At 37.1% G+C, this 27,425-nt stretch overlaps 1 protein-coding gene across 1 annotated transcript in view; it reads left to right on the forward strand.

The window, feature by feature from the left end:
* Positions 1-23,185, forward strand: part of LOC134658321 (lachesin-like) — an 83,052-nt gene extending 59,867 nt beyond the window's left edge. The window contains exons 5-9 of the mRNA XM_063513955.1: positions 8,367-8,556; positions 13,104-13,235; positions 14,135-14,263; positions 20,402-20,572; positions 22,663-23,185. Of these exons, the coding sequence (XP_063370025.1) occupies positions 8,367-8,556; positions 13,104-13,235; positions 14,135-14,263; positions 20,402-20,572; positions 22,663-23,009 (969 nt within the window). The 3' untranslated portion in view covers positions 23,010-23,185. The remainder of the gene's footprint in view (positions 1-8,366; positions 8,557-13,103; positions 13,236-14,134; positions 14,264-20,401; positions 20,573-22,662) is intronic.
* Positions 23,186-27,425: the final 4,240 nt, after the last annotated feature.

Below are 27,425 nucleotides of genomic sequence, written 5' to 3' on the forward strand. Positions count from 1 at the left end.
GCGTTTATGTCAGTGCCAAACTGATGGTAGCCGTACAGGTCACTACCGACTAGGCTAGGAGGCCGCCAAACCTAATCAAAAAGTATACCGGGTGTGGCCTGTAACATGAGCAAAAAATTAAACTCCTCCAACTGACCAACATTTATTCAGCGAGGGTGGATTGTGGTGGTTGTTGTGTGGATTTGCAGTTTGGAGTCATGTTCGATGATCGTTCACTTGTCCAATTTTAGTAATGAAATCATTATTAATTTGGGGGCAAGAATTAAGAAACATTGGAATTGTACCTATAGGTAATGAAGCCATTTCTCCGCTAAGTAGCTCACAGGCAGCCCCTACGATATGAATCCCCTTCGCTAAGGAGCTCCATTCTTGGCACCGTAAACACATTCTTCGACACATAGTTGCCTCCTGATGTTGCAACTAACGCCGTAACAAACACTTTACTCGGGCGCTCGGGGAATTTGTCAGACTGCTCGAAGGAATCCAGCTCGGAGCTGTAAAATGTTACCCCGCTGCGCCCACCGTACCTCTAACATAAATATCTGGCCTTTACTTTAATAACATAAAGCCAAACCATGGCTTTAAAGCGGCCGCCTAAAACCCAGAGCCGCTTCCTAAATATTGTGGCAAGGTTTAGCTCCGTACCAACGGGATTTATTATACTCAAAGGATTATGTTTAAGCTTGTATTGTTATTGAGTTACTATTTAAAACAAACATTTTATGTATTGATAAATTGGTAATCTAGATATCAGGTTATTTTTTGACATTTACACTTAGTTGCACTCTTCAGAGTCTTCAGAGATTAAAATACATCGAAGCTAACTATCAACAATGATTTACTAATCTTTTACCTTTTTTATAGTTTCGTTGGTCATAATTATCATAATACATTTTGTGTTAGAACATCGAATGATAACGGAAAGAAATTAAAGAGATTTCTGTGTGTTACTGAGACAAAGCAATCAAATCATGTCAATCGCTGAATTATGAAAATTGACGTTTAATATGGCGACGCAAGCTTGAAACTTAAACGTCATGTAGAGTAAGAAATTAATACACATTCACTTCGTTTAACAAAATATTACCAAGAAATGAATAGGATGAAAAATCAGGGTTTCTCTTAACGGCATGTTGAAATTAAGTAGGTAAGTATTTGTAGTTAAGGTAAGATAGGTAACCTAATACATGTAAATGAGGTCAATTAGTATTAAATAAAACTTTATGTTTCAATCATTTATCTTTCTGACGGTCGGGAACGAGCTGGACTGCAAGCCTGAAAATAAGTAATTAGACGCATCGTGTTTCGGAAACGAATCGTCATTACCAGGAAAAACGGCCCCAGCGCTTTGGTGAGTAATGCGGCGTCATATGTACCTACATAACATCGTTTGCAAATCGACTAACGCCGGCAAGCAGTAGCGTTTTATCTACGACAGACATGACATACACTGAAAGTTCTTAGAAACGGCCACTTAGAGAATCTCTAAGTGGCTTCTTCATCTTCATAGTCTTCATCTTCATAGTTGTATGGCATGTATTACACATTAATATGTAAACCGTTCGCTAGATGGCACTGGCGTTGAGATACATCGCGCAAGCGTTTGTGTTTCATAGAATATTTAATTTCAAGTTTTATTTATCTATATTTGACGGATTCGATTTCGAAAAGCGATACGGTTTTTAAGCGACGTGTCAGTGGCTCTGTGCCTTTTCCTTCGGGAACTTTTAAAAACTCGTGGTGCTTGCTTCTTTATACTCTTCGTGGGTCGACACTTCGCGAACTGTGTCGCCTTTTTTGTGAACTGTTACCAACGCTATAGAAAACCCGCCAAGTTAAAATATAAAATACCTACCGTAACTACCTGTCTTTTGCTGATTGGAATGCCCCATCGATCCCGTTATTCGGTTGTCAGTTGTATTTCAGGTACTTACTACAATTTTGACCCTAGAAATTGTTACTGTCATTTTACGTTGTTTTTCACAACGTAAAATGCACAACTTTGATGTAGGTACACTTTTAACGTCGCTATTGAATGAAAAGCGATTAAATTAAAATTTTCAATTCAAAGTGTAAACAGTCGTATCGTATGATAACTAGACTTCATTATAAAAGCCTCTTTTTATCCCTGTCGTTGTCCTACAATGAAAATCATAATATGCATAACGCTCGACAATTTAACATACAATCCGGACATCAAATTGCCAACCATGCTGAAATACAAATGACAAAAAAAATAAGTTATACTTTCAGAAACTATTACCTATAGGTATATGCCTCTTTTTGTTATGGCCTTTTCTAAGAACTTTCAGTGTTGCCTATGTACATATATAAGTATGTCTAGTAAACATTTTTGTGTGCATTAACACTAGGTATACTGAGCACGGTAAAAATTCCACAATCTATGTGTATTTTTGGGAATGATTGGTTTATCTCTGCATTAAAATTGTATTCATGTTTATCAAACCATAATTATCATATTACGTAAAACAGTTATAAGGCAACAAATATGTTTCATGAAACCATTACGAGTATCTTAAAGTTTTATAATTCAGAATCTTTTTTCGTTAGCACAGAATGGACAAAGTTGGAAGATGGATTGATATGAAATAAACAGACAAATAGGCAAGCGTTTTTGCATGTCCGAGTTGCCTTCCATCTTGTTAAGTTCCCTGCGTCTATTATGTTGACCTAACTCAAGTGAAATATTTTTGTTGGATAAGTAGGATAACAAATGATTCGCTTACCTGTTGATGCCTACGCGGCATACGGCCGACCGAGGCGCGCGGCGTGACGAGGAAAAGAAACGTGAAACGTGACTTGCAAACGCTCCGTGATTACTTACTTTAATCAAACCTGACACCGGAGCCGTGAATGGAATATTAACGATACAAAAATCGGTTGGACATTTTTATAAAGATTGATAGATAATACATATATAAATCTGTCAGTTGGATACATTTTTTTGACAAAAAAGTCTGTACAGTTTTTCATGGTGCATTCAACGAGTCTCAAAGTGTATAAGTACCTACAAATCCTAATTCTGGCAATAGAACTTAAGGCCCGGCCACATACTGTCCATGACATGGCGTCGTCATCGTGAAACTGGCGGCGTCGCAAAAACTTACGGCGCCGCCGAAATCCACTTTGCCACGGGCCGGTTATTCGAGATCCACAGCACCGTGGGAATTAAAGGCGCCAGGCTGCGTCATAAATAATATATTTTGCTTGTATATTAGTAATCTCTATATATAATATGTATACCTATTGAAATTATTGATGCAAAGATTATTTTTAGTTAGATAGTTATATTTTATATAAAAGCTGTTGAGTTTTATAAGAATTATAAGTACCAAAATGAATGTTCATTATGAAATTAAATTCTGTTTGTTTTTGTAACAATTATGGTCACACTTATATCGAAATTATTAAATTTATTAAGTAATATACAAAATTTGTTATGGTTTCTTACCTTATCTTTTATCTAAATATGTGTTTTTTAGTTATACGAAATGATAGTTTGCTTAAATGCTTTCAAAACATGATAGAGACATTTGAAAATACTCATAATTTTTATATACCATCTTCTAGTGATTGGTAGGACATCAATTTAAAATGAGTTTGTATGAGTACCTCATTTTCTAAAATGAGGTGTTACAATGTCTTACTTCAAATGAGGTGAGGTACTAGCATATTTTCAGCATCGACTATTCCATTAATTCCAACAGCGACAATTTTTTTATGGAAGGTTTATGTATAATTTGTTACCCCGTGCGAAGCCGGGGCGGGTCGCTAGTTATTATATAGAAGTGACTAACTTACCACCTCAGATTAATGTGATGCGCGCGAGTAAATGAGTAAAATGAATAGAGGAGTGAAGTAAGACATTTTTGCGGTACGAAGTACTGCGACAAATTAACAAAATGAGTGGTACAAATGAGGTGCCTCACGAGTGAGCGACTCAACACTACCATCTTCATTCATTTATGACGCAGCATGGCACCGAAAACGGTGTTGTAGCGTCGTGACACGACGTGAATTTCCACGGCGCAGTGCCGTGAATCTCCACGACGCGGCGTGCGACGCCGTGGATTTCTGTGGTGCCGTGAATTTCTGCGGCGACGTGTCGCTGTGAACATGTAGCCAGGCTCTTAAAAATACAAAAAGGAACACAATATTTTTTATTCCATGTAAAATCACGTCTTACAGCTGATTACTGATTAGGAATATACTTATTCTGTGGCATGTAATATTGTGCTACATCAAAATCCTTTGCACTTATATGAAAGTACTTACTTTGTTATCATATCTGCTATGACGCTAGCGTGCTCCGCTGTTTGGATGTAAATCTCATGTCCTTGCGGTTCGCAGTGTGCAAACGGATGCAAAATTCATGTGACATCGAGCAGCCTGTATAAGAATAATTTACACACTAAGGAAATTTAAAAATAAGGAAGTAGGTATGAATTATCTTATCAAATATATGTATTTTTATGTGACAGTTTTTAATTCTTCTGCAACCTAATAGAAACTCAACATAGGGCCTTACTTGAATATTGACTCATAGTTTGTTAAAGGACTGTCTCATTTCAAACATAGACAGAGAGAATCATACTATCTTTGTCTTACACTAATACTAGCACCCAAAAGAAAAGGATGAGTATAGTTTTCCTGGTTCTTGCTGACTGACAAATTGGTTTGACCAGCTATATCATTGTTGTACAGACCGACAAGAAAATCCAGAAATGTACCTATTCATTATAATTATAAAGCATCACTGAGCTGTAACAGTCAACACAATGATGCAAAAATCCATACAGTATCCAACTAGTTTTGCCGCTTAACTGAAATTTTCATTCCGCCAACTTGAAATTTTGACCAATTGCCTTTAATACACGTTCGTTATCTTCCGAGTTTGACAACGTTTTTTTTTATTAATTTTTATTAATGCTTACTATTTCTCCTCATAGAAAAATAACTACTTTAACAAAGAAATATTTTAAAATAAAGATCATTCATGTTTAAAAATAACTGGCATAAATGCGATTAAACATGTGACAAGTAAACTGTTGTTGCCAATACGTTTCGCCTTTAGTTACATTTTATTTAAGTAATTTCTACATATCATGTAGCACTGTATTAAAACGAATCAATCAGGACACAAAAACTTTATAAACAGCTTCAGCAACAGGTACTTGACAGCTAAGAAGTAAACTTGTGTAAAGATATCTGAACTAAATTACAAAAGAAGGTACTTACCGTTAAACCAGTGAAGTTTGTATCGATACTCCATTTCACAGTAAATACTAAATACCATACATTAATTATTTTATATTATAAATATTATAATAAACCATTTATTGTTCTATTAAATCTGTGGAACTGGCTGGCTATTTCAAATAATGCGGAAGCAATATTCTCGACGTCACGTCATGTGCCGGGCAGAAAATATTTATCTTATTTATTTATACATGCGCTCGGCTGGACTTTTATCAAAGTAGTTCTGATGATGCGTACTTATCGAATTTTTTGGACCTTCCTCGTTTTAGATGTTAATATAACTGATACCAATAAAATATTTGTACTTCAAAAATTGGACCAGGGGCTCTTAAGCAAGATATGTTTGAACTAATACAGACATTATTTGTGGTAAGCAATGGTTTATGCATATTAAGGTGGAGTAAAAAAAAAACATTTTTTGTTCATTCCGGTGTCGTCAATCGATGATGACTTACTTTCAGAGGTTTTCATGCGAAATTTCAACATTCTAAATCGGCATCTTCAGGCGGCGCAGAGTTTGAACTTTTGGAAAAATGGAACCGCTGAAAGTAGGTAAGTATAGATCACTGATTGACGTTGAACAAAATAAAAACAGTTTTATTGTTCCACTCTAAATACTGCAATTTATGCAGCGATTAACATAAAATGTAAGATGGTTATTGATTATGCAATTATTGGTTAACATGACATAATACGAGTAAGACAACAATACGTACCTACCTATTAAATAAGCAAATTTGTTTGCCGCTGTGTTTAAGTTTACATCGGCACGGTATAATAATCATTGTAAAAATCAAGTGGCGAGTTTACCTGGGGCCTAACAAATACTTGGGCCGGCCTGTCGCTCCGCGCGCCCCTGGAATTTTGTCAAAGTCACTCCGCCGCGCACCCTGGAATGTGAACAATATGTCTTCATGCAACATTCACGGACCCCTGCCCGTACATTATTAGCCGGAGGGACAACCGTCTTATAAACTATAGGATTCCTGCCACGTACCTATTGGAAAAAATAACTACCTACCATTTTCGTATACAGTGTAGGTACATGCATATAGATGAAGCCTTAAAGATTATCTAATCCGCTATTAATCCGCTATTATGATGCATGCGACACACATGACATCACACAATATTTGCATGTCTCTATGACCAAACATGTAGCTCTATTGTATTAGTATTTAAGACCTGTATATACCATGTTTAAGCAAATAAAACTCTGAATCTGAATCTGAATTAATATGAAAGAAAGATTGCCTACTCGTGGAAATGTTGGTATTGCTCGCTGTAATAAGTTGTTATGGGTAGGTATATTGCGTTAATATTTAAACTAAATGTTCTCTGTACGAGACACGCTTTGTTCTGTTTTTACCTATATGGCCTAGACAATATCATTATCATAGAGAAAACAGGTTTTAGAGGCGATTCTGGTTCAGTTAACCCGGGGCCACATTAAATGGTAAGTTAGTTGTTTCCCGCGGGCGCGCTGTAACGATGTTTTCCTTTGTCCGCATTGCTGCGCAACTATCTCGTTAATGTTCTCAATTAATATTGTATTCGAGTCGCATTCGACTTCTAATACGCTTGGTTACATGCCTTTATAGTATTTTGCAGCCGGTATCTAATTGAGTGGAAGCCAAGTTATGGTTACAATTTGTAACAATTTGCTTTGGTGAACTTTGGCCAGCGCCTGAATTTCCGCGCTGCATTTCTACAAAGATACATATTTTTTTAAATACTCGGGACTTGCTTTGGAATGTTTTGATTTAATATTTTGATTAAATTTGGTTAGCTCAATTTGACGCTGGACTCGATATTTGACCGATGTGATACTATACACACACAGTCACATAATAAATAAAAATATACCTATATTTATGCACATTGTAATTTTGGCACAGGTGATTTTTTTTCCTTAGTCTCCCGTTGACCCCAAACGTAATGTCGCGATGTATATTAAATTCATTGTACGCGCTATAATACGTTACAAATAGCTTTATTTCATGACTTTTATGAGTAACTATCGCGATCATCGAAGACAATATTGTGACTGGTTACACAACAGGCTCATTAAAAAAAAACAGAAAACTATCCCCTGCAAGTCCTGCAAGCTAAAAGCTGATATTAAAATAGTATTATAGGTAGACGAAGACAATATCGTTGCTGACTACAAACTCGTGCACTGGTATCTAAAATGTGTGTAAAATATTATAAGTCAAATGACGAAACCATGTTTTTTCTATAATGCGAGACTGAATAAAATAAAAGAACACAACCGCAGTAAAGCGTTACCCTACCACCCCTAATAATGTGGGAAGGAGCAGAAAACAACGTGCGGCAATACAGTCCCGTAAACAGGGTCGGGACTCGGGTCAGTCAGGTGAGCCCGACTCCCGGTATTACTTACATTATCAACGTTATATTGGGTATTATGAAGGTAGCGGGAGATCACGACTTTGTAACTCGTCTGATTTACGTTTTGATAAAAATGCTGCTGATGGTGGCCGGTTATAGTTACAGCGTTCAAGTTTTTGCAAGTATAGATTTATTAGTGTTAATTTAGGATTTCACGGGCCTATAAATCCCAGTCTTGATAGGCTTGCGTCCATATAGATCCAATACGTAGAGGCCGGATCCAATTCGTAGAAGCCGTTTGGTGAGCTTTATATACCTAATAACTTAATAAGTGAAAAAAAAAAACTTAAAAAAAATTGCTTTCGTATTTTTCTGTGAACAAATACTTGTGTTACAGCATAGGATCATTAGCAAGGTTACGTTTGTCACGCTTAGAAAAGGGATTCTTAAAAAAAACATTTGCAGTGGTGTTTGTCCTAATGAAATGCTTAACTAGCTCCGGCTTAGAAACATAAACAACTACTTAAAAAGTACTACTTACTTGTCACTTGTGGTCAATTTCAATCGCATTTCACCTAATTGAAGAAATCCAAACTAAAAATTGAGAACGTAAAAGGGTAACGGGTCACTTGTTTTATATCGGCTATTGTTATCGGGCCCACCATTTGGTGGGCATATTTTAATACGCAGCATGTATTTAAAGCTTAAACGGCTTTTTCAATTGGTTGTTTTAGATGGGTCACTTGTCTGTGGTGATTCCCCCGGACATCACCAACGACGGCGGCTCCGAGGCGAGCGCGCTAGAGGGCGGCGCGGTGGAGCTGCGCTGCACGGCCACCGGGGTGCCGGAGCCGACCATATCGTGGAAGCGGACGGGAGGGCGCAACATTGTGTTTAGGGACGACAATGGGAAACAGATCAAAGGTAACTTTTAACACCGTTAGCACTAATCAAGCTACAATTCACACACACACACTTACGCAGCGCAGCAGCTTTCAGCTGCTAGTGCATTAAACAATATAACAATAGTAATCATTTTAAAGTGCCAAAGTGGGGTAATTTTAAAGTACCAACCGATACGGCGTTGAAAGTTAAGGTCGAATACTATCTTAATATGTATGACATAAAAGTGCTTAGTTACTGCGTAAACGCATCCTATCCGTAAGGCTAGGGTTGAGATTATGAGTTACTAACAATAAATGACGTATATTTTCTTCGGCGCCATGTGGCGGAGGCGGATTCAATTACTAGCTGCTACGAATTCTAAATAAATCACTATGGATAGCGTGATAATCATAGTGTCTCTCAAATTTTAGTTAAAAGTACGAAAAGTGCTTCTAACTGAAAACGCGTAATTTTATTTCTGATCTACTTTTATATACTATTTTTTTTCTTTAAAAAAATAATAATTAAAAAACATGATATCTGCGATCCCGGGCACGCATAGCCGCCTCGCTCAAGGTTAATACACTAAGTGAGAGTGAGAGAAGATTTCGGAAACGCGCATGTAATTCCACTAAAGTTGCAAGCGCCCAAAGGCTGGGGTGGCCGCTTAGCATCAGGAACCCCTGTTTGCTGTCTTCGTGGTATAAAAAAAAAACAGAGTTCATTAATAGTTGCTGTATCGCTACGCAAGCAAAGCGTAAAGCTAAACGCTAAACACGTAGCGTAGATATATATAATTTGATGGGATCTCGATAAAGTATCGATTGAAGAAGTGAAAAGCTCCCGACGCGGCGGTCGTTCACGTATTTCTGTAAAATGTGCTTATTCCAGCAACATATCGTGGCGCCACATGAAAATGTAATTTGCTATCTGAAAGAAGCGAAATTGTTCTAGTCGAGGTTAAGTCAAAAAATTGATTTTGGCTTGAACGCACAGATTGCAGACAATGTGACACGGCTAAAAAGCGAATGCTGGATGTATCAAAGTTTTTATTACATAATTCATTTATTCAATAACGTTAAATGAAACTTTCTTATCATTCAGTTTCAGAAATAAGGTAATATATAATAACGCTCCGGCTATGGAGTGATTAATGCACCATACGCTTACAGCAGATAGAACACCTGCTTCAAATTAATGACAATAACAATAATCGACGTCCGTCTTAAAAGCATATAAAAAGAAAGAAAGACATAAAACGTCAATTTTACTTTGAATTTTATTCGCATCGGCGAGATCCAACTAAGTGGTAAAAAAGAAACAAGACTTATTTTGCATTCAAAGCCCGCCTCGATCGGGCGCAGGTGCCGCCATGGTTAAAACATTGGAGTTTTATGGGATTTATTAAGATATCGCTCTTAGCTATTGGAAACAGTTTCATATAAAGGTGTACATGTGTGACTACGTACACAGACATGACAACGTCAAAGGTCCTTTATCGTCTTATTTTCTTTTGTATCCTAAAATATTTCTAAGAGATTGTCCGATCTTAACGCATTTCAAAAGTGGCACTCGAGGTCGTCGTCGTGATAAAATTAATTTCCGTGGAAAAACCTTGTTCAAAGAACTCAATTACAACTTAAACAAAATAATGTTGCAATTCGGGTCCCGCCAGGAAATTAAATGAACGGATTAGTTAGAGTTGGCTTGACAAAAGGTTGTTATCTCTTATAGTTATAATGATACAGCCTTACGATCCATCCCACGCTGTAGGTGAAAAGACAGAGTTTAAAGCAATTATAGGACTACTCATTTCAACACATACACACGCCGTTGTCCTTTTAATCGGATATAATCTTACAGCGTAATTTATACTCTAAAATTAGAAGCGCTAGGTACAGAGTTGAGAACCATTAGAAGGGTATTTAAAACCTTTTGTAGCCGTAGTATCGCGAATTTGACCCGTTTTATTTAAGCCATTAAGCGTAAACAAAAGACAGCCAGGGCTCGGTAAACAGAGGGCGGTTGTAATAGTTAACAGAGTGGTGGAGGCCGTACCTTGTATTAATTGGACATGTTATACACGCTCTGCTAAGTAAATATTGCCGATTTGGTTAAACAGAAGCTCTTATTGTTTTTCTTTATTTTCTTTGAGAGTCTCATTTCTTTTGTTCTAAAGCTGTAGGTATTACGGAAGCTTTTGCTAAGTTTTTGCTTTGTTTCTTGTAACGGCTTTTATTAAGTATTTTGTCATTGAATAATGGATTAAGTAAATACATATAATAGATGTTGGTCTTTTTTACATTTTTGTTTAGATAACAATCTGGAATAATCTCAGTTAATTTTCAAAAGTGTATTAGGATAATATGTATTTAGATTTCTTGGACTAAATTGTTATTTCAGTAAAAATAGTTATCATTAGAATGTAGTGTGTACAGTGCATTAGTGATGGGTAGGACATCAATTTAAAATGAGTTTGTATGAGCACCTCATTTTCTAAAATGAGGTGTTACAATGTCTTACTTCAAATGAGGTGAGGTACTAGCATATTTTCAGCATCGACTATTCCATTAATTCCAACAGCGACAATTTTTTTATGGAAGGTTTATGTATAATTTGTTAACCCGTGCGAAGCCGGGCGGGTCGCTAGTTATTATATAGAAGTGACTAACTTACCACCTCAGATTAATGTAATGCGCGCGAGTAAATGAGTAAAATGAATAGAGAAGTGAAATAAGACATTTTTGCGGTACGAAGTACTGCGACAAATTAACAAAATGAGTGGTACAAATGAGGTGCCTCACGAGTGAGCGACTCAACACTACAGTGCATTAAGTTACAATATGTAGAAAAGAAGAGGTCAAACAACAGGCGGTCTTATAGCTAAAAAGCGATAAATGTTGGCCAACCGCCTTTTAAACGTTATCTATCTTCAGAGTTAACTATACGTTTTGTTTTATTCATGCTGATGTTTACTATTTATTTTCTTCGTTAATTTTTTTTCATGACTATTCATTCTTTGTTTTCTTTTCATCACAAACAAAATATTTAAAATAAAAATTATAGTTACTAAAATCTGATAAAAATGCCATTATTGTGAGATTTCCACCAGTGTTGCCACTATTTTTTGCCTGTAGTCCCATTTTATTGCGTTACGTTACTTACCACTGTACGTGTGTATGAGTCAAAAATATTTTCTACACACATGTTGGTAATTAGTGCCGTGTAGTTGTAGCTAGTATGATTAGTTAATTATGTCTTCGCTTCTGGCGAGACCACGCGCTGAAGGCTGGAGTCGACTTAATTAAAGCACGGGCGAGTTATAAAACGTAACAAGTAGATTATTAAACCCGTTACTCAAATCTTAAGACACTTTCAGGGAGGGCGTTAGTTTATTTTAGTTATCTACTTATTATAGCTGGTTGCGATGTAGATATCTATTGTTGAGCCTTATGAGGGTATGCAGGCCCTTATACACTAGGTATATGTTTGGAAGCTTAAGTGTTCTACGAAGTAGGTAGCAAACCGTATTTTATTGAATTTGAATTTTATAGTTTTATTTCGAAGTCTAAACTGCACAGCACTTATTGAAAATAAATTTTGGTTAAAATAATACCAAAATATAAAGAACAATGATTTCTATTGTACCATTTGTTACTTATTATCACTTTCCACCGATTCATTCAATCATCCGCCACTCACAGGCGCAGTTCATTAGGTCGCTGGCTTGTTCAAAAGGTTGCCTTTGTCGTCTGCCCGCGCCGGCCAACTTCAAATGTGTTTAAACGCAGAAAATTCCGCTCCGATACAATCGGAAAACAATTAGTTTGCGCAGTATAACCCGTAATTTGGCAAATCGCAGCCGACTCGAGTAACAAGTTGCCAACGACATGTCGCAGCCCGACTTTATAACCCCTTAATAAAACACAATTTCATACAATGCCCGCTTTTGATACTGTACGCGTTACGTAGTCGCAGTATTTTATGTTTACGCTCAAATTTAGGGGCGGGGGTCGTAAGCCTTAAGTAATAAAGTTATAAATTATTTCCATTTAACTTAATTTGACAGCTGATATTAAATGGTGAACTGGTAAGCATATTGCTGGTTATGGCGTATATACCGATTAACTCTAAGCACGGCGATAAAGATGTTTCCAGAGTACTCATACCTACCTACTTATAGTAAGTACCTATCTTTATCGACGTTGAGAATGTGTATTGAACACATTTAGCCAATGATGATTCGTAATATAGAGTTGTGAGTACTGGGCTATTTCGTCGCATCGCTTTCCGTTGCCAGGGCGTTCAATCTTACATCCTGCAATCTAAATGCTCGCATACTATGTGTGGTATTATTTAAAAGGTATTATTCTCGTGAAACGGTCTGGCTATGGAATGAACTCGGTCGAGGATTTTTCATCCTGACCTTACTGTAGCTAAGCAGCATGCTTAGCCTATTAGAGTAATTTGCCAGTTGTGCCAGTGCCTACTATCAAGCGGCTGTGCACTTGTATGCCGCCGACGTGGAATGAAAAAAAAGGTGAAAAAATCCAAGCAGTAATCAAGTAAAAAAATGTTGTGTGCAGTAATGGACATCTTCAAGGGGTCGACGCTGGCGCTGAAGGGGCTGCAGCGCAGCGATATAGGCACGTACCTCTGCATCGCATCCAACCTCATCCCGCCCACGAAGAGTCGCAGCTACGAGGTTTCTGTGCATTGTAAGTAAACAATTCGGACCGAATTTCAGAATGTTTTTCACGCCTCTAAGATACTGAAAATAAAATAAATATATTTTTGGAACGTTGGCTTGTAAAGAACCAAGCCGTCGCTATCCAATTGAAGTTACGCTCTCATTTTAAAACTACATTCTAATATTACATGAAACCTGGCATGAACATTTAAGTAAGTATGTAACATAATATATCTGTCGTGCATTAAGCTTTTGTTCCTAAAATTTGTAAAAATTAAAATGGAGCGAGTAGAAGTTTTGTGAAAAATGACACCGTAAATTCCATTGTATGGGAGCGGAAAAAATGAGGTTATGGTCATTGTAATAATTATGTTTCGAAGCACTCTATCGACTATCGATATCTTTAACGCGGACTATATGAGTTACAACTAGTATGGACGCTATTTTTTACGCGACAATGCTAGTGATATGGTATTCCCAAAGTAAGCGTATTTAGGAATCTTAGGATACGCGTGGTCGATTACGATCATTTGTGGATTGCTTAATGCAGCATGCAGTTTATATACGAATGACGAACATTCTTAATGTGCAAACAATATCTAACCATTATATTCAAGTACCTTCATATTTCAGATACACTATAATAGTATTAAGCTTGTGCTGCTTTGTTATGACTTTAACAACGATGAAACCTTTTAATCTGTCAGCTCCCACGGCTCATATATGAGCCAGAACGCTTATGGTGACGTCATATCGTGGGATTCGACAGGTTAAGTAGGTACTTACCTTCATATATATAAAATTTCAGATACACTTTAATAGTATTAAACTTGTGCCCCTCCTATTTTATGACTTTAACAATGAAGAACCTTATACGTTTATAACTGCCGAGTATATTTTTATTATTTCCTTTTCCATTTATGATAGTTAAGCCGAGCGTGGAGGTGGAACATCCAGTTGTGATGCGGGCTGCCGACAAACAAGTGACGCTGCAGTGCCTTGTCGAGGCCTCACCCAAGTCGCTCAACACTTGGCAGCGGGACAACTCGCCAATCGGTAAGAACTTATTTAACAGTTCTTATTTAGTAAAAAATCATAACTCATACTGGCTGAAGTATATTAGAAACCTGTTCAACTCGCGTAGGTATCTCATTCTCACTCATCCTGATGAAACGGCACTCGAAGATTCGAAATCAGATTGTAAGTACCGACAGTGCCTATTCAAGTATTCATTCGTTGCAGTTAGTGCGTGTCTTTAAATAACAATTGAATGGAATAAATGTAAATATATCTTTGACGTCGACTGTACACAAATTCAGTAAGCCCTACAGTACGCTCAAGAAGGCTGCTTGTGTTGTGGGTACCTACTCGGTCAACGATATATATAATATATAAATACTTAAATATATAGTACACACCTGACTCAGAAACATATATCCGTGTCATCACACAAATAAATGCCCTTACCGGGATTTGAACCCAGAACCATCGGCTTCATAGGTAGGGTAGTGACCCTAATATATAGTGATACCCACTGGGCCAGACCGGTTGACAAATAATACCTATAAAGGTACTTTTTATTTGGTCTTAATTTAATTTATATTACTCCATTACTCAAAAAAAGTTTATTTTGATCCAATAGGTACTTGGGCACTACAACATAAATTCAGTTTGAATATTTTATTTGCCAACATAGAATACTAAGTAAACATGTAGGAAAACTGGTTGCTTCTCTACATTGAAGCATAAAACTTTATTCAAACAAGTATCTTTCGAATGTTTGCTGCTGGGATGTTAGCAAAGTTTATACGTTTTAATGCTTCTTGTTACGGCATAAAGTAAAATACTCTTGAGATTTCTCACTTTATATATAACGTACTTCCATTAAATAAAAATTGCAAAATTGTTTGTTCCTTCTTACCTATACTTGTTTATTAACTACCTACTGTTGGCAACCCTGAGATTCTACCTGCTGCGCGGCCGGCCAGGTGGTGGTGGCGCCCCTCCACCAGCATAAAAAGCGCTGCGACACCGGCGACCGCCTCTTTCTTGATTTAGACTTCGGCTTAGAGACATTGCGTTTATTTCATATATTTTGATTTATTGTACATTTGTTTTTGATTAAAAAGTATTTCGAATATTTAGCGGGTTTTCTTGGTGGTAAATTACAATATTGTTTATATCAGAAGTGGAAATTATTCACGCGGTATGGGTAGGTCTCGAAGAAGCCGTAAGCGTAGACATGCTCGTGCTACCAGCAGTTCCAGCAGCTCATCTTACGACAGCGAAAGTACCAGAACTCCGTCACCTCCGCCTCCCAGACGCAAGAAGGCATCGCGCTCGACAAGCAAGGCGAGGGATCGTTCGACAAAAAAGGCAAGAATTGGATGCGAAACCGTGAGTCACACAAATTCAAATACCTTAAATAATATCATACCCGAATTCGACCCGCTTAAAGACGATATTGATGCATGGCTTAGTATTATTAAATCGTATGCGAAGACTTTCGATTGGTCAGATGAAATAACCCGCTATCAAGCATTAAATAAACTCAAAGGCTCTGCCAAGGTGTGGTATGATTCCCTGTTGCGTACTGATAAACAATGGCCGTCGTGGAGATGGGTTGATTGGCATAGCAAGCTATCCGCGAGCTTTAGGATTCAGAGAAATATGTTTGAGTTGTTAAAAGAGGTGGTAGAACAAAAACCGCGCGAAAATCAATCGTTGTATGAGTTTTATTTTGATCAAAAGTGTAGAATCGACCGTTTGCGTTTGAATTTTTCGGATCAAGATATTATATCGATTATACTAGGAAATATAGGAGACGGAAATATCGAAACAAACAGCTTCAACTCATGCGATCAATTAGCTAGCTTCTTGCATAGTCGTACATATAAGATAAAAAAATCAAACTCTAACATACCGTCAAGGTCGAGTCAATCTCAGTCAACAGTGTCTAATATTTCTACCAAGGTACCTTCGAGCGGAACCGTGGGTCAGGTTGCGTCGTCACATTCCGGTAGTGTTGATGAAAGCGGATCACATTCACAAACGCGACGGGTGATTAAATGTTTTACTTGCGGAGGTAATCATAAGAGAAGTCAGTGCGATGTGAAATGCGATTTTTGCAGTAAAAGGGGCCACCTTGAATCTGCTTGTTTCCACAAAAAGGGTTTAAAAAGTGAATCAAAGATAGATAAACAAGAGGTTAAATTCGTGTCATCTACAAATGCCCGGGATAAGTTTGTCAAACAAGTTGTTTTAGACAACGTGGTTATCCATGACGCATTTATAGATCCAGGGGCTAGTTGTTCTCTTATTACCGAATCGCTTGCCCAAAAACACAGTTTAAAATACGACCATCTCGCATCGCCTGTCCTCTTACATGGGTTTCAAAAGGGTATCTCAGAACCGGTTAGATATATGTTAAATGCAAGCTTAAAACTCGATTCAGTGCATCTGGAAAATGTTGATTTCTACATAATCGATGAATTAGAAGGATGCGATATCTTAATAGGACGGAATGTGACGGAGCGCCCTGACTTAATGTATTCGCGGATTGGCAACGTATTACAATTTAATTATGCAAAACAATATGATGAGTTTTGTAAGATAATTAATGAGACTGAAATTGACGCCGACTCGAATCATGCTGAGTTACTTGGTCTATTTAGTAAGTACAGTGATTGTGTGGCTAGGAATTTAAGTGAATTAGGCAAGGTAAAGAATCATGAAATGACAATAACCGTAACAGATCCGCGTCCTGTACAAAGTAGACCTTTTAGGTCCTCTCCCTCGGATAGGCAAATCATTCGGGATATGGTTGAGGAACTACTAGATAATGAGATCATTTGCAATAGTGATTCCCCTTACGCTTCGCCTGCACTTCTCGTTAATAAGAAAAACGGGGAGAAAAGGCTATGCGTGGATTACCGCGCATTGAATAAAGTTACAGTAACTGATAAGTACCCTATGCCACGCATCGAGGATCTGGTAGATAGGCTTCAGGGTAACAAGTGTTTCACAAGTCTTGATCTGAAGAGTGGCTATTATCAGATACCTCTAAGTGCCGATTCAGTACCTAAAAGCGCGTTTATTACCGAGGATGGGCACTACAATTTTTTACGTTTACCGTTCGGATTAGTAAATGCACCGTCCTGCTTCCAGCAGATGATGAATAAGGTGCTGGGTAGTCTGCGCTTTGGCAACGTGATCGTTTACCTCGATGACGTTTATTTGGTAACCCGAACGATAGACGAAAACCTAAAATTGTTAGAACAGGTACTTAAGATATTTCGTGACAATGGTTTAACGCTAAATTTAAAGAAATGCCATTTCTTCAAATCAGAAATAGAATTTTTGGGGTATAAAATCAAACCCGATAAGGTGATGCCAAATGATAGCAAGTTAGAAGCAGTGAAGTGTTTTCCAACGCCCAGGACTGTGCATCAACTACGTCAGTTTTTGGGGTTAATCAGTTACTTTCGCAAATTTATAAAAAATTGTGCCATGATTTCATCACCCCTAACGAAGTTGCTTAAAAAAGATAGTACTTGGGCGTGGGAAGAGACACACGAGCGCGCATTTCAGATGTTAAAGGAGAAGTTAGTTTCCAATAACGTACTGACAATCTTCGATCCGTCAAAAGATCGCGTACTGTATACTGATGCGAGTAGGGAGGGCATCGCCGGAATCCTTATGCAAATAACGGAAGAAGGCGAAAAACCCGTCCATTATTACAGTAGACAGACCACACAAGACGAAAAACGTTACCACTCGTTCGAGTTAGAGTTGCTTGCAATTGTTGCTTCGCTACAAAAATTTAGGTTATATCTGCTAGGATCCCCATTCAAAATTGTGACAGATTGTAACGCGGTTCGGTATGCACTCACTAAAAAGGAAATCATTCCTCGGATTGCACGATGGGTTTTATCAACGCAGGAATACTCATTTGAGATACAACATCGAGAAGGTGCACGTATGCAACACGTGGATGCGTTGAGTCGAAATCCCGTGCCATCCGGTGAAAGATCTGAGGGTGAGGTCGTTCTTTCGATAACAGAAGCTGACTGGATGCTGTCTGTTCAATTACAAGACCCCGAGTTAGTAAAAATCAAAGAAATACTCGAGTCAGGACAAGCCGAAGACAATAGGGACATTTTTAATAATTATGAGCTTTTAGGTAATAAAGTCTACCGAAGAACGCCCCGAGGTCGAAAATGGGTGGTGCCAAAAAAATGTATTTGGCAAATCCTAAGAAGCACCCATGACGACCTGGGCCATTTTTCGGTTGACAAGACTGTCGAACGCATCAACCATTTTTATTGGTTCCCACGAGTGAGATATACAGTTAAGAAATACATCAAAAACTGTATAAATTGTTTGTATTTCAAAAACAAAGGCGGGCCAAAGGAAGGTGAACTATTTCCTTTACCTAAGCATGCTCAACCATATCATACATTACATATGGATCACTTAGGTCCATTTGTCGAGACAAAACAGAAAAATAAGTATTTATTAGTGATGGTTGACGCGTTCACCAAGTTTGTATTCATTTATGCCGTGAAAACAACAAACTCTGCTCACGTCATTAAAGAATTAGAACTCATGTCTAAGACGTTTGGATATCCAAGGCGCTTGATCACGGATGCGGGGACAGGGTTTACGTCTAGTGAGTTTACACAATATTGCCATAGTAATAACATTCGGCTGCATACAGTGGCTACGGGTATGCCACGTGGTAACGGTCAGGTGGAGCGCTTTAATAAAACTATTTTAGACGCTATGAGGACGTTAGGCGCTAACACGGATGACGATTGTTGGGACCAATATGTTAAAGTATTACAGCAGGGACTCAACAGTACTATACATAAAACCACCAAAGCAGTACCAAGCGAAGTGTTCTTTGGATATCGTGTAAGAACAGCTAGCGATAATTTATTGACTTCCGAGCTTGATAACGGGGTATTAACTGATATTTCTGACTTGCGTAAAAAGGTCGATGAAAATATTAAAGCCGATGCATTATATCAGAAAAAGCGATTTGATGAATCACGAATTCAAGCGTGCAAGTATTTGGTGGGTGACCTTATTTTGCTGAAAAATCAAAGCAAAAATAACGATGGTCAAAGTAGGAAGCTAATGCCAACTTATAAGGGACCATTTCAAGTCAAGAGCGTCCTAGGAAATGACAGATACGAGGTGACGGATGTGCGAGGCTCTGAACGAAGTACTAAGTGCTATTCGGGCACAGCCGCGGCGGAAAACATGAAGCCGTGGATTCGAATAGGAGATTGGCCTTCAGATTAAATGTAAGTCTTAATTTTTATTGTTATTTCGTGTTGGCAAGATAATAATAATAGAAAAAAAAAACAAATAATAATAAATACCTATATAGATTTATTTAATATTAATGTTACATTAAAGGTATTGTCAAATACATGTTTTATAGGCGATTTTGGCTCTAAACAACTAATTTTTGTCATGTGCTGTACCATATAAAAAGAAGACTTGTTAATCTTGTTATGAAGTGAACTTGGAACGCTTAAGTGAAGCTTTTCGCTCTTTAAGTGCAAGTGACTTTATAATGAGAATAAATAGGTTCGATTATAATCTAACTCGGTCTCTTGGAGTCAATAAGTGCGAGTGATTATTATTCAGGACCTGTTTAATAGGCATATATTAATTGCCTGGTACTAAGTGTGCAACACTTGATAAAAGGTTAGTCTATTGTTTAAAGCTCATGTCGCGCAAACCAGCTGAAATAATTACTGGGGAAAAAAAAAAACATTATCGAAATAACACATTTTAATTACATGTAATTTCGTATATTACAGGACAACAGGACCCTGGATGGACCTTGGTGGTGTCAGGGGCTGACACGTTGCAGAACGGCCGTGTTGGCAACCCTGAGATTCTACCTGCTGCGCGGCCGGCCAGGTGGTGGTGGCGCCCCTCCACCAGCATAAAAAGCGCTGCGACACCGGCGACCGCCTCTTTCTTGATTTAGACTTCGGCTTAGAGACATTGCGTTTATTTCATATATTTTGATTTATTGTACATTTGTTTTTGATTAAAAAGTATTTCGAATATTTAGCGGGTTTTCTTGGTGGTAAATTACAATATTGTTTATACTACAATTATTAATTTGTAGGTATATAAAAATAATTGAAATCGATTTTCTTTTGTTTTAAGGTGGCAAACTAATGAACAGTTCAAAGTATATAATATCGGAGGAGATCATAAGCGAATACGCGCTGCGGATGAACCTGACTGTTACGCGGCTCAAAAAGGGCGACTTCGGCGAATACTCGTGCGCCGCTGTTAACGCGTTCGGGCGTGCTGAAGGCGTCATCACTCTCAAAGGTAAGCCGACAGACAAACGAGATACACACTCACACTCATTGGTGCTCCCGAAATGCAATCAGAGTCATCAGGCATCTCGCTCGCTTCCTTAAGGTCATATCAAAACAAGATAAAAACCGTGGACCGGAAACCCCTTCATTTGATTAATATTTTCGATAGGGTTACTTGGATGATATGGAGTCCCTTATCATTGTGTTAGCCTAACAATATGGAAACACTTTTAATATGGCGCAATGGCCACAGAGTTTAAAAAAACTTCATCGAGTTAAGTAGGGATTAAGTGCGCTTACTCAAAATTAACTTTTTAGATTTAGTAACCGTTTCGAGTAGGTAAGTTAACGATATCATTTCTGGACAGATAGGATCTGTAAAAAAAAATCGAACCCTTTCCAATACCCCTTCGTTGGTAGCCGGTTCTGTTCCCTGATGAAAACCTTTAGAAATTGTTATTTCGTCTATTTAGAACTAGCCCCGACAATGACGTCAAAACTCTACGGAGACAATATGCTACGGGCTAGGGTGAATCGCTATGAGCGTAGGTAGGTACCCTAGTGATACGGTACATTTAAACAGGACCACGATTTCAATGTTAACTAGCGGGTGCCTGCGAAATAATATAGTGTAATACGAGTACAAGATGGTCCAATGACTCGACAGATTTGAACCACGTACCTACATATATCAATAGGCCTAATTTTGAACTTCTAGATCGATTTTTCACCCCCGAAAACCCACATATAACAAATTTCATCGAAATCGTTAGAGCCGTTTCCGAGATCCCTAAAATATATATACTTATAAATAAATAAATACACAAGAATTGCTCGTTTAAAGGTATAAGATAAGATAAGATTTTGATGTTTATTCATTTTTTTACTCTCTCGTATTTTTTAGTTTTTTTTTTCATATTCAAATTCTACCGAACATAGCTCTTACTAAGGAGGACGTATATCACGTATACAAATACACATTACAAATGAGCTAAAATGAAGCTATAGTGGATTCTGACTTTCATGCTTTCTATCGAATCAGAGTATATCCTATCCCATATACATTGTACAACAGTATTACATATTTTAAATATTTATTTATCTAATACATTCTCATAATGTCTATATTTCAGTTCTAATAAACTATTACCTACCTACATACATACATATTAACTCTAATTTACTACTAATTTTAACTGTGATTAATTTATTTTACAAGTACATTTGCAATATTCAATAAGATTTTCGTTCTCTTTGACATTTGTATGCCAACCAGCAAAACATAGCACTCAAATGTATATACCTAAGACCCATGTATACCTATGTTTTACAAATAAAGCATTCTGATACTGATTCTGAAAAAAAAAATACTCTTCATTCGCGCAGCGTCCAAATACTGAATTGAACCTTTGACCCTCTTGTTGAATTTTTTTTCTAACTAGAATCATTACAACTATGTATTTAACGCGTAATAAATCGTGTCGATTTCATAGCCTACCTTTCTAAGTCGTAATAATAGGTATTGTCTTGATATTTTATAAATTTTATTCAGTGCACCGCAGTCTCAGTCGCGGTCGGTGTGTAGTTTACGCCTAGCTTTTGCAATGTATAGTAGGTCCAGAAAACGGAGTTTTTAAAAAGTCGTAGTGCTTTTTTGGATCACAATACGGCTGCTATATATTTAATTAGCAATCTTGAAGCCTTTCTGGAGAGAATGTATCGATTCGAATGCTGTTTTTGACTTTCGCTTGATAGATACAAATCACAAACATAGGTCTAGGGCACGCACGCACTTCCATCTTGCTCACGCTTACGCTCAGTGAGAGTGAGAGAAGTACACGAACTTATTGGGCCTTAAATTACACTTTTTGACACGGCACTATGCCTCACTTATCTGCGGATTTATATAATTTATTTATTTATTTAGTCACCCGTTTGTGACATATTAAGTAGGTACAAACATTTTGGTTTCGTAACATGACGTTTTAAATGTTCGTGGAGTTTTGTTTGTAAGAACTCACGATCCGTGGTGATCCTCTTCAACAAATTTTAAGCAGAGTACAAACAGAAATTTTAACATTATCTTTCTATTTTCAACAGAAACGCCGCAGCGTACGACTACAACAACTACGACAACAACAACGACGACAACGACAACACCAGCGCCGACGACATCCCCGAGCACGACGACACGGCAGCCCAAGCGCCACCACAAAAACCAGAACGTCATCGTCGACGATATGCGCCAGGCGGACCTCGGCAACGCTATCAATTTCTACAACAGCAACGCCTACGCCCCGCCCAACAACTCGCACAACGAACACGCGCAGAGGACAGAGAGGAAGAAAGCTCGTCCATCCGGCCCTCCATACGTTCTGTACAACAGCGAAACCACGCGTTTGAAGCCCTCACTCGCGCTTGCGCTACTTATCAAACTATTTGTATAAATAATTAATTTTACCTTAGCAGCATAGTGATAAAATATGGCTGTTGAATTTTGTATTACATATTTTGAGGTTGTTAGAATGTTTGCCCATTAACATCGTTATTTAGACGTTATCGGTCAGGCTTAATGTTAAATGCCTTGATTGGAAATGAAGACAATAAATAATGCGAGGTCGAATTTTTGTTCCACCTTTATACTACATATTTCCTTTATACTGGATTTTTGATGATAATGTTCGCAAGTGTATGTGTATCATTTAAGTCATCATATCAGTCGAACGTTAGGTCTATACACGTTGGACATAACATTTTGAGTAGTAGTTAAAGTTTTAAAATAAATTATTTATGTTGTAATAATATAAGCCAACCGTTAATATGATAATAATTAGCGCTATTTTCATAATATGACAATACGAGTATAAAGACAATAGCTGTAGAATAAGGATGTATAGAGACCAACGTACTTGTTTAAACAAACGTAACATGCATGTGTAGAGATAATGTAGTTACTAAATACAATATATATTATGTACTCGATCTTTGGGTTATGTACGGCTAAATGGACTAACAGATCGATATCGAACCACTTGGAGTATTTTTTGTAATATGACGTAGAATATGTACAATATTTATTATTGGGTATTCGCATAAAAGTATTGGACAAAAAAAACATGGTTTGCTTCTTCCCGTTATTAAAGGTAGATCTTAATAAAATTTTGTTATAATAGAGATGACATAGTTATAAATTTTTGTTAAACATATTTTATCAAGATTACATGATAATAGAATTCCTAAGATTTGTGTTACTCTTTTAAGAGTTATAAAGGTTAGCTAAAAGTATCTGAAAGTATAATTATAATAAATTTACGTCTTCCGAATAGTGTATTTAAAATATAAATTCGGCTCATTCAAATTTATACTTACATCTAAGTTTAATAATCGTAGAAAGAGGAGTTCCTTTTGGACTTCTTAAATTATTGTAGAAATAACTAATGAGGATGAATTTATTGTAGAAATAGAAGGCGTGTAGGTACATGCACTTTTGATAAGGGAAACTAAATAAGCGTAACGTCGATATTTATCACAAATCCAAACTACGTAAGTATATAGGTATACCTACATTCACCACGTAATAAAACTATGACGACTTTGCGTAATAATAATCATCGGCATAATTTTGGACACATCGAATGACGCTATTACATTATACATTAGCAACCAACTGACCACTGGTAAACTACTAATGTTGCAATAACCTTCATAAATAGTTAAATACTTATCTGTGTCTTGGATGGCTTATCTTTAAAATACTATAGGTACCTACCTCTCGCGTCGAATGATGGCAGTTCCTTTTAAGTCTCTTTTGGATACAAAAAAATTGAAGAAATATGTATTTACCGTTTTATACATCAATTAATGTGCTAAACTTCCAAAAAATGTCAACAAACAATTTACTTGACAACTACGTTATATAAAAATGAATTGTCATAGGGACCACAATTCGACGCGAGAGGTATGAAAATGCTGCATTTTTAGTTGTTTCTGTCATTAGTCTAATGAATTTCGTTAGTTCAATATTTGGCCTTAATTTATAATAAGTTGAGTGGGAAACAAAATATCTTTTTTAACATCATATAAAAAAGAAAAACGTTGTGTTAGGTTACTTGCAATTCAACAAGGGTGACCTATATTATTCATGAGGTTAAATTAAATTTAACGTTGTTAACTCTCTCGTTGTATGCTGGAAATATTGTATTCATGGTAAAAATACTATGTACTTTAGGACTTACTTATTCCATCTGACTCGATATCAAATGCATATCTTGCAAAATGTATGATGAAATTGATGAATTAAACAGCTTTATGACATTAATAATTTATTGTACATTCTATATAATATAATAAGCTCTAATAATAAACAATAAAACGTGTTTCGCTTGTAAAATAGTCGTACAAGTGTAGTACATAATTGTTTGCCATCGTATTTTATCGGAAACGTTCGCGTTTGTTGAGCTACTTCAGTCAATCTCAGTACTTTTTATACTGAGCCTTAAGGTGACAGTCCATTTCCAACCGCAGCTGCACTACTGTTCATTTTACTATGGAAATTGACAGTAACAGCGACGCGTTCAGTACCAGTAGTGGCAGCTGCGGTCAGAAATGGAATGTTGCCCTTACTGAAATAGCATAACACGTTCGTGCGTATACGATGGCAAACAATTATTATGAACTACATCATGACAATTACCATTTAATTTTATTCTAATGACAATAAAGTTTGACAATCATTATTGTACTCGTAACTAATATACAAATATCATGTTAAACCAATGACATTATGAATGCGAATCTATTTATCAGTGTTAACTTTAAGATGTTGATATCATTTTATGATCTTTTAAAATAAAAATATTCCTAATCGATGAGTGTTCATTGATAACTTATTGTATAATCGGATTAAGGAGTCCATATGCCAAATTCCAGGTTAATATCTGATTATTAATAGCCCTGATATAAACTTAGTTACCTAAGTAGGTGCCTACCCATATCCCCTATCCGCCTACCTTTTCAACTATAGGTACGGCTATATATAACCTTGCCGATTTTAACGGTGGCTGGACACTGACCGGTAATAAATAGTAACAATGTTATGTCTTGTGGACACACAAAATTACATTTTGACTATTTTGGACTTCGGAACCTATTGAGAATTGGTTTCTTTGTGGTTGTTCAAGTCACACGAAATTTAAATGCTACTGAATTTACTTCCACCGTTCCACTGCATACAAATGACCCTACCCCATTGACATAGATATCTAGGGACTGGCTTTACGGGCAATAATAATGAGGCACGACAGGGGCCAGTACAGCGGTGTGAAATTGCTACAACGCGATTGGTTGATGAGTTCGCATCACGCGCGCGATTGGTTGACGAGTTCGCATTACGCGCGCTATTGGTCGCAACTAGTCGCGTTAGACTGCACGATTGGCTGGAATTCGTGGGTAGCACCGCTGAACTAGTACGATGTTTAGTGCCCCATTAGCCCGTCCTTAGATAATATATAATATTATTATACGTCAATGCCCTACCCACACATACTGCCTCATCATCGTCTGGACGCAGAATACCTACCTATATCTCCATCGTAAGTAGATGAGTGATTAATACGCTGGACAGAGCCCGTACCATGAGTCACTGACAGTGTCATAACTGACATATATACGCTATCGAGAACGTAATTTACTTTCTATACATCTCGCTCGACCTAATATGCGAGTACGAGCGAGATGCATAGAAAGTAAATTTCGTTCTCGATGGGTTTATGTCAGTGTCAAACTGGTGGTAGCCACACAGTTGTGGATTATGGACTTCACATACAACGATGTTTTTTAGGGTTCTGTACCTCAAAAGGAAAAAACGGAACCCTTATAGGATCACTCGTGCGTCTGTCTGTCCGTCTGTCACAGCCTATTTTCTCGGAAACTATTGGAACAATTAAGTTGAAATTTGGTACTCATACGTAAATTAGTGACTCGAAGAAAAACATGTAACGTAAATAAATGAATTTTAAACATCGGGGCTACTTTTGGGGGTGAATGAGAAGAATGGGGGTTAAAAATGAAAAAAATCAAACTATATCGTGTTATATATCAAATGAAAGAGCTTATTTTGAGAATTTCAAATATATATTTTTTTATAATTTTAAAATACAAAAAATTACCATTCCCCTCCTTTATCTCCGAAACTACTGGGTCTAAAATTTAGAAAAAAAAAATACACAAAATAGTTCTTTACCTATAAAAACCTATTAGAAATGTGCAGTCAAGCGTGAGTTGACTTAATTTAGTGGATAGATAGAGTTCCTTAGTCTGTACAACATAAGCGTAGTTTCACTATATGCCCTACAAAATCTTCCATTGAGTTACGAAATTTTCATACATTTTTGTCCCCGATTTGGATTTCGTATTTATTCCGACCAGATTAAGGAGCTTTTCAAACGGGTCTCTATTGTTTCCCAAATAGTTTTACGCCATAATGTATTGTTTGCTTGCATTTTCGTTAGTCATAATTCATTTGGTTCAAAAACGCGTCACTTTTCAGGATTGCCATAAAACAAACCTAACCTAACCTAACCTGTCGAAAATCCTGAAAAGTTAACGGTTTCAGTTTTATGATTAATGATAATATGACAAACAATACATTATGACGTAACACTTTATGGGAAACAACGGGGCCCCTTTTCAAACCGATCAATTTTTATCAAAATCTCACCAAAAAAAAATTGCCCTGTAATCACTTCTCAAATTCAAATGAGTCACAATACTATTGACGTGAACTCTCACGGAACGATCTCTTGAAGAAGCCGTGGATTAGTATCCTCTTGGGCCGAGGGTCTCGACGCTCAGAGGTAAGTACC

Source organism: Cydia amplana, chromosome 2, assembly GCF_948474715.1.
Source record: "Cydia amplana chromosome 2, ilCydAmpl1.1, whole genome shotgun sequence".
Taxonomy (NCBI): domain Eukaryota; kingdom Metazoa; phylum Arthropoda; class Insecta; order Lepidoptera; family Tortricidae; genus Cydia; species Cydia amplana.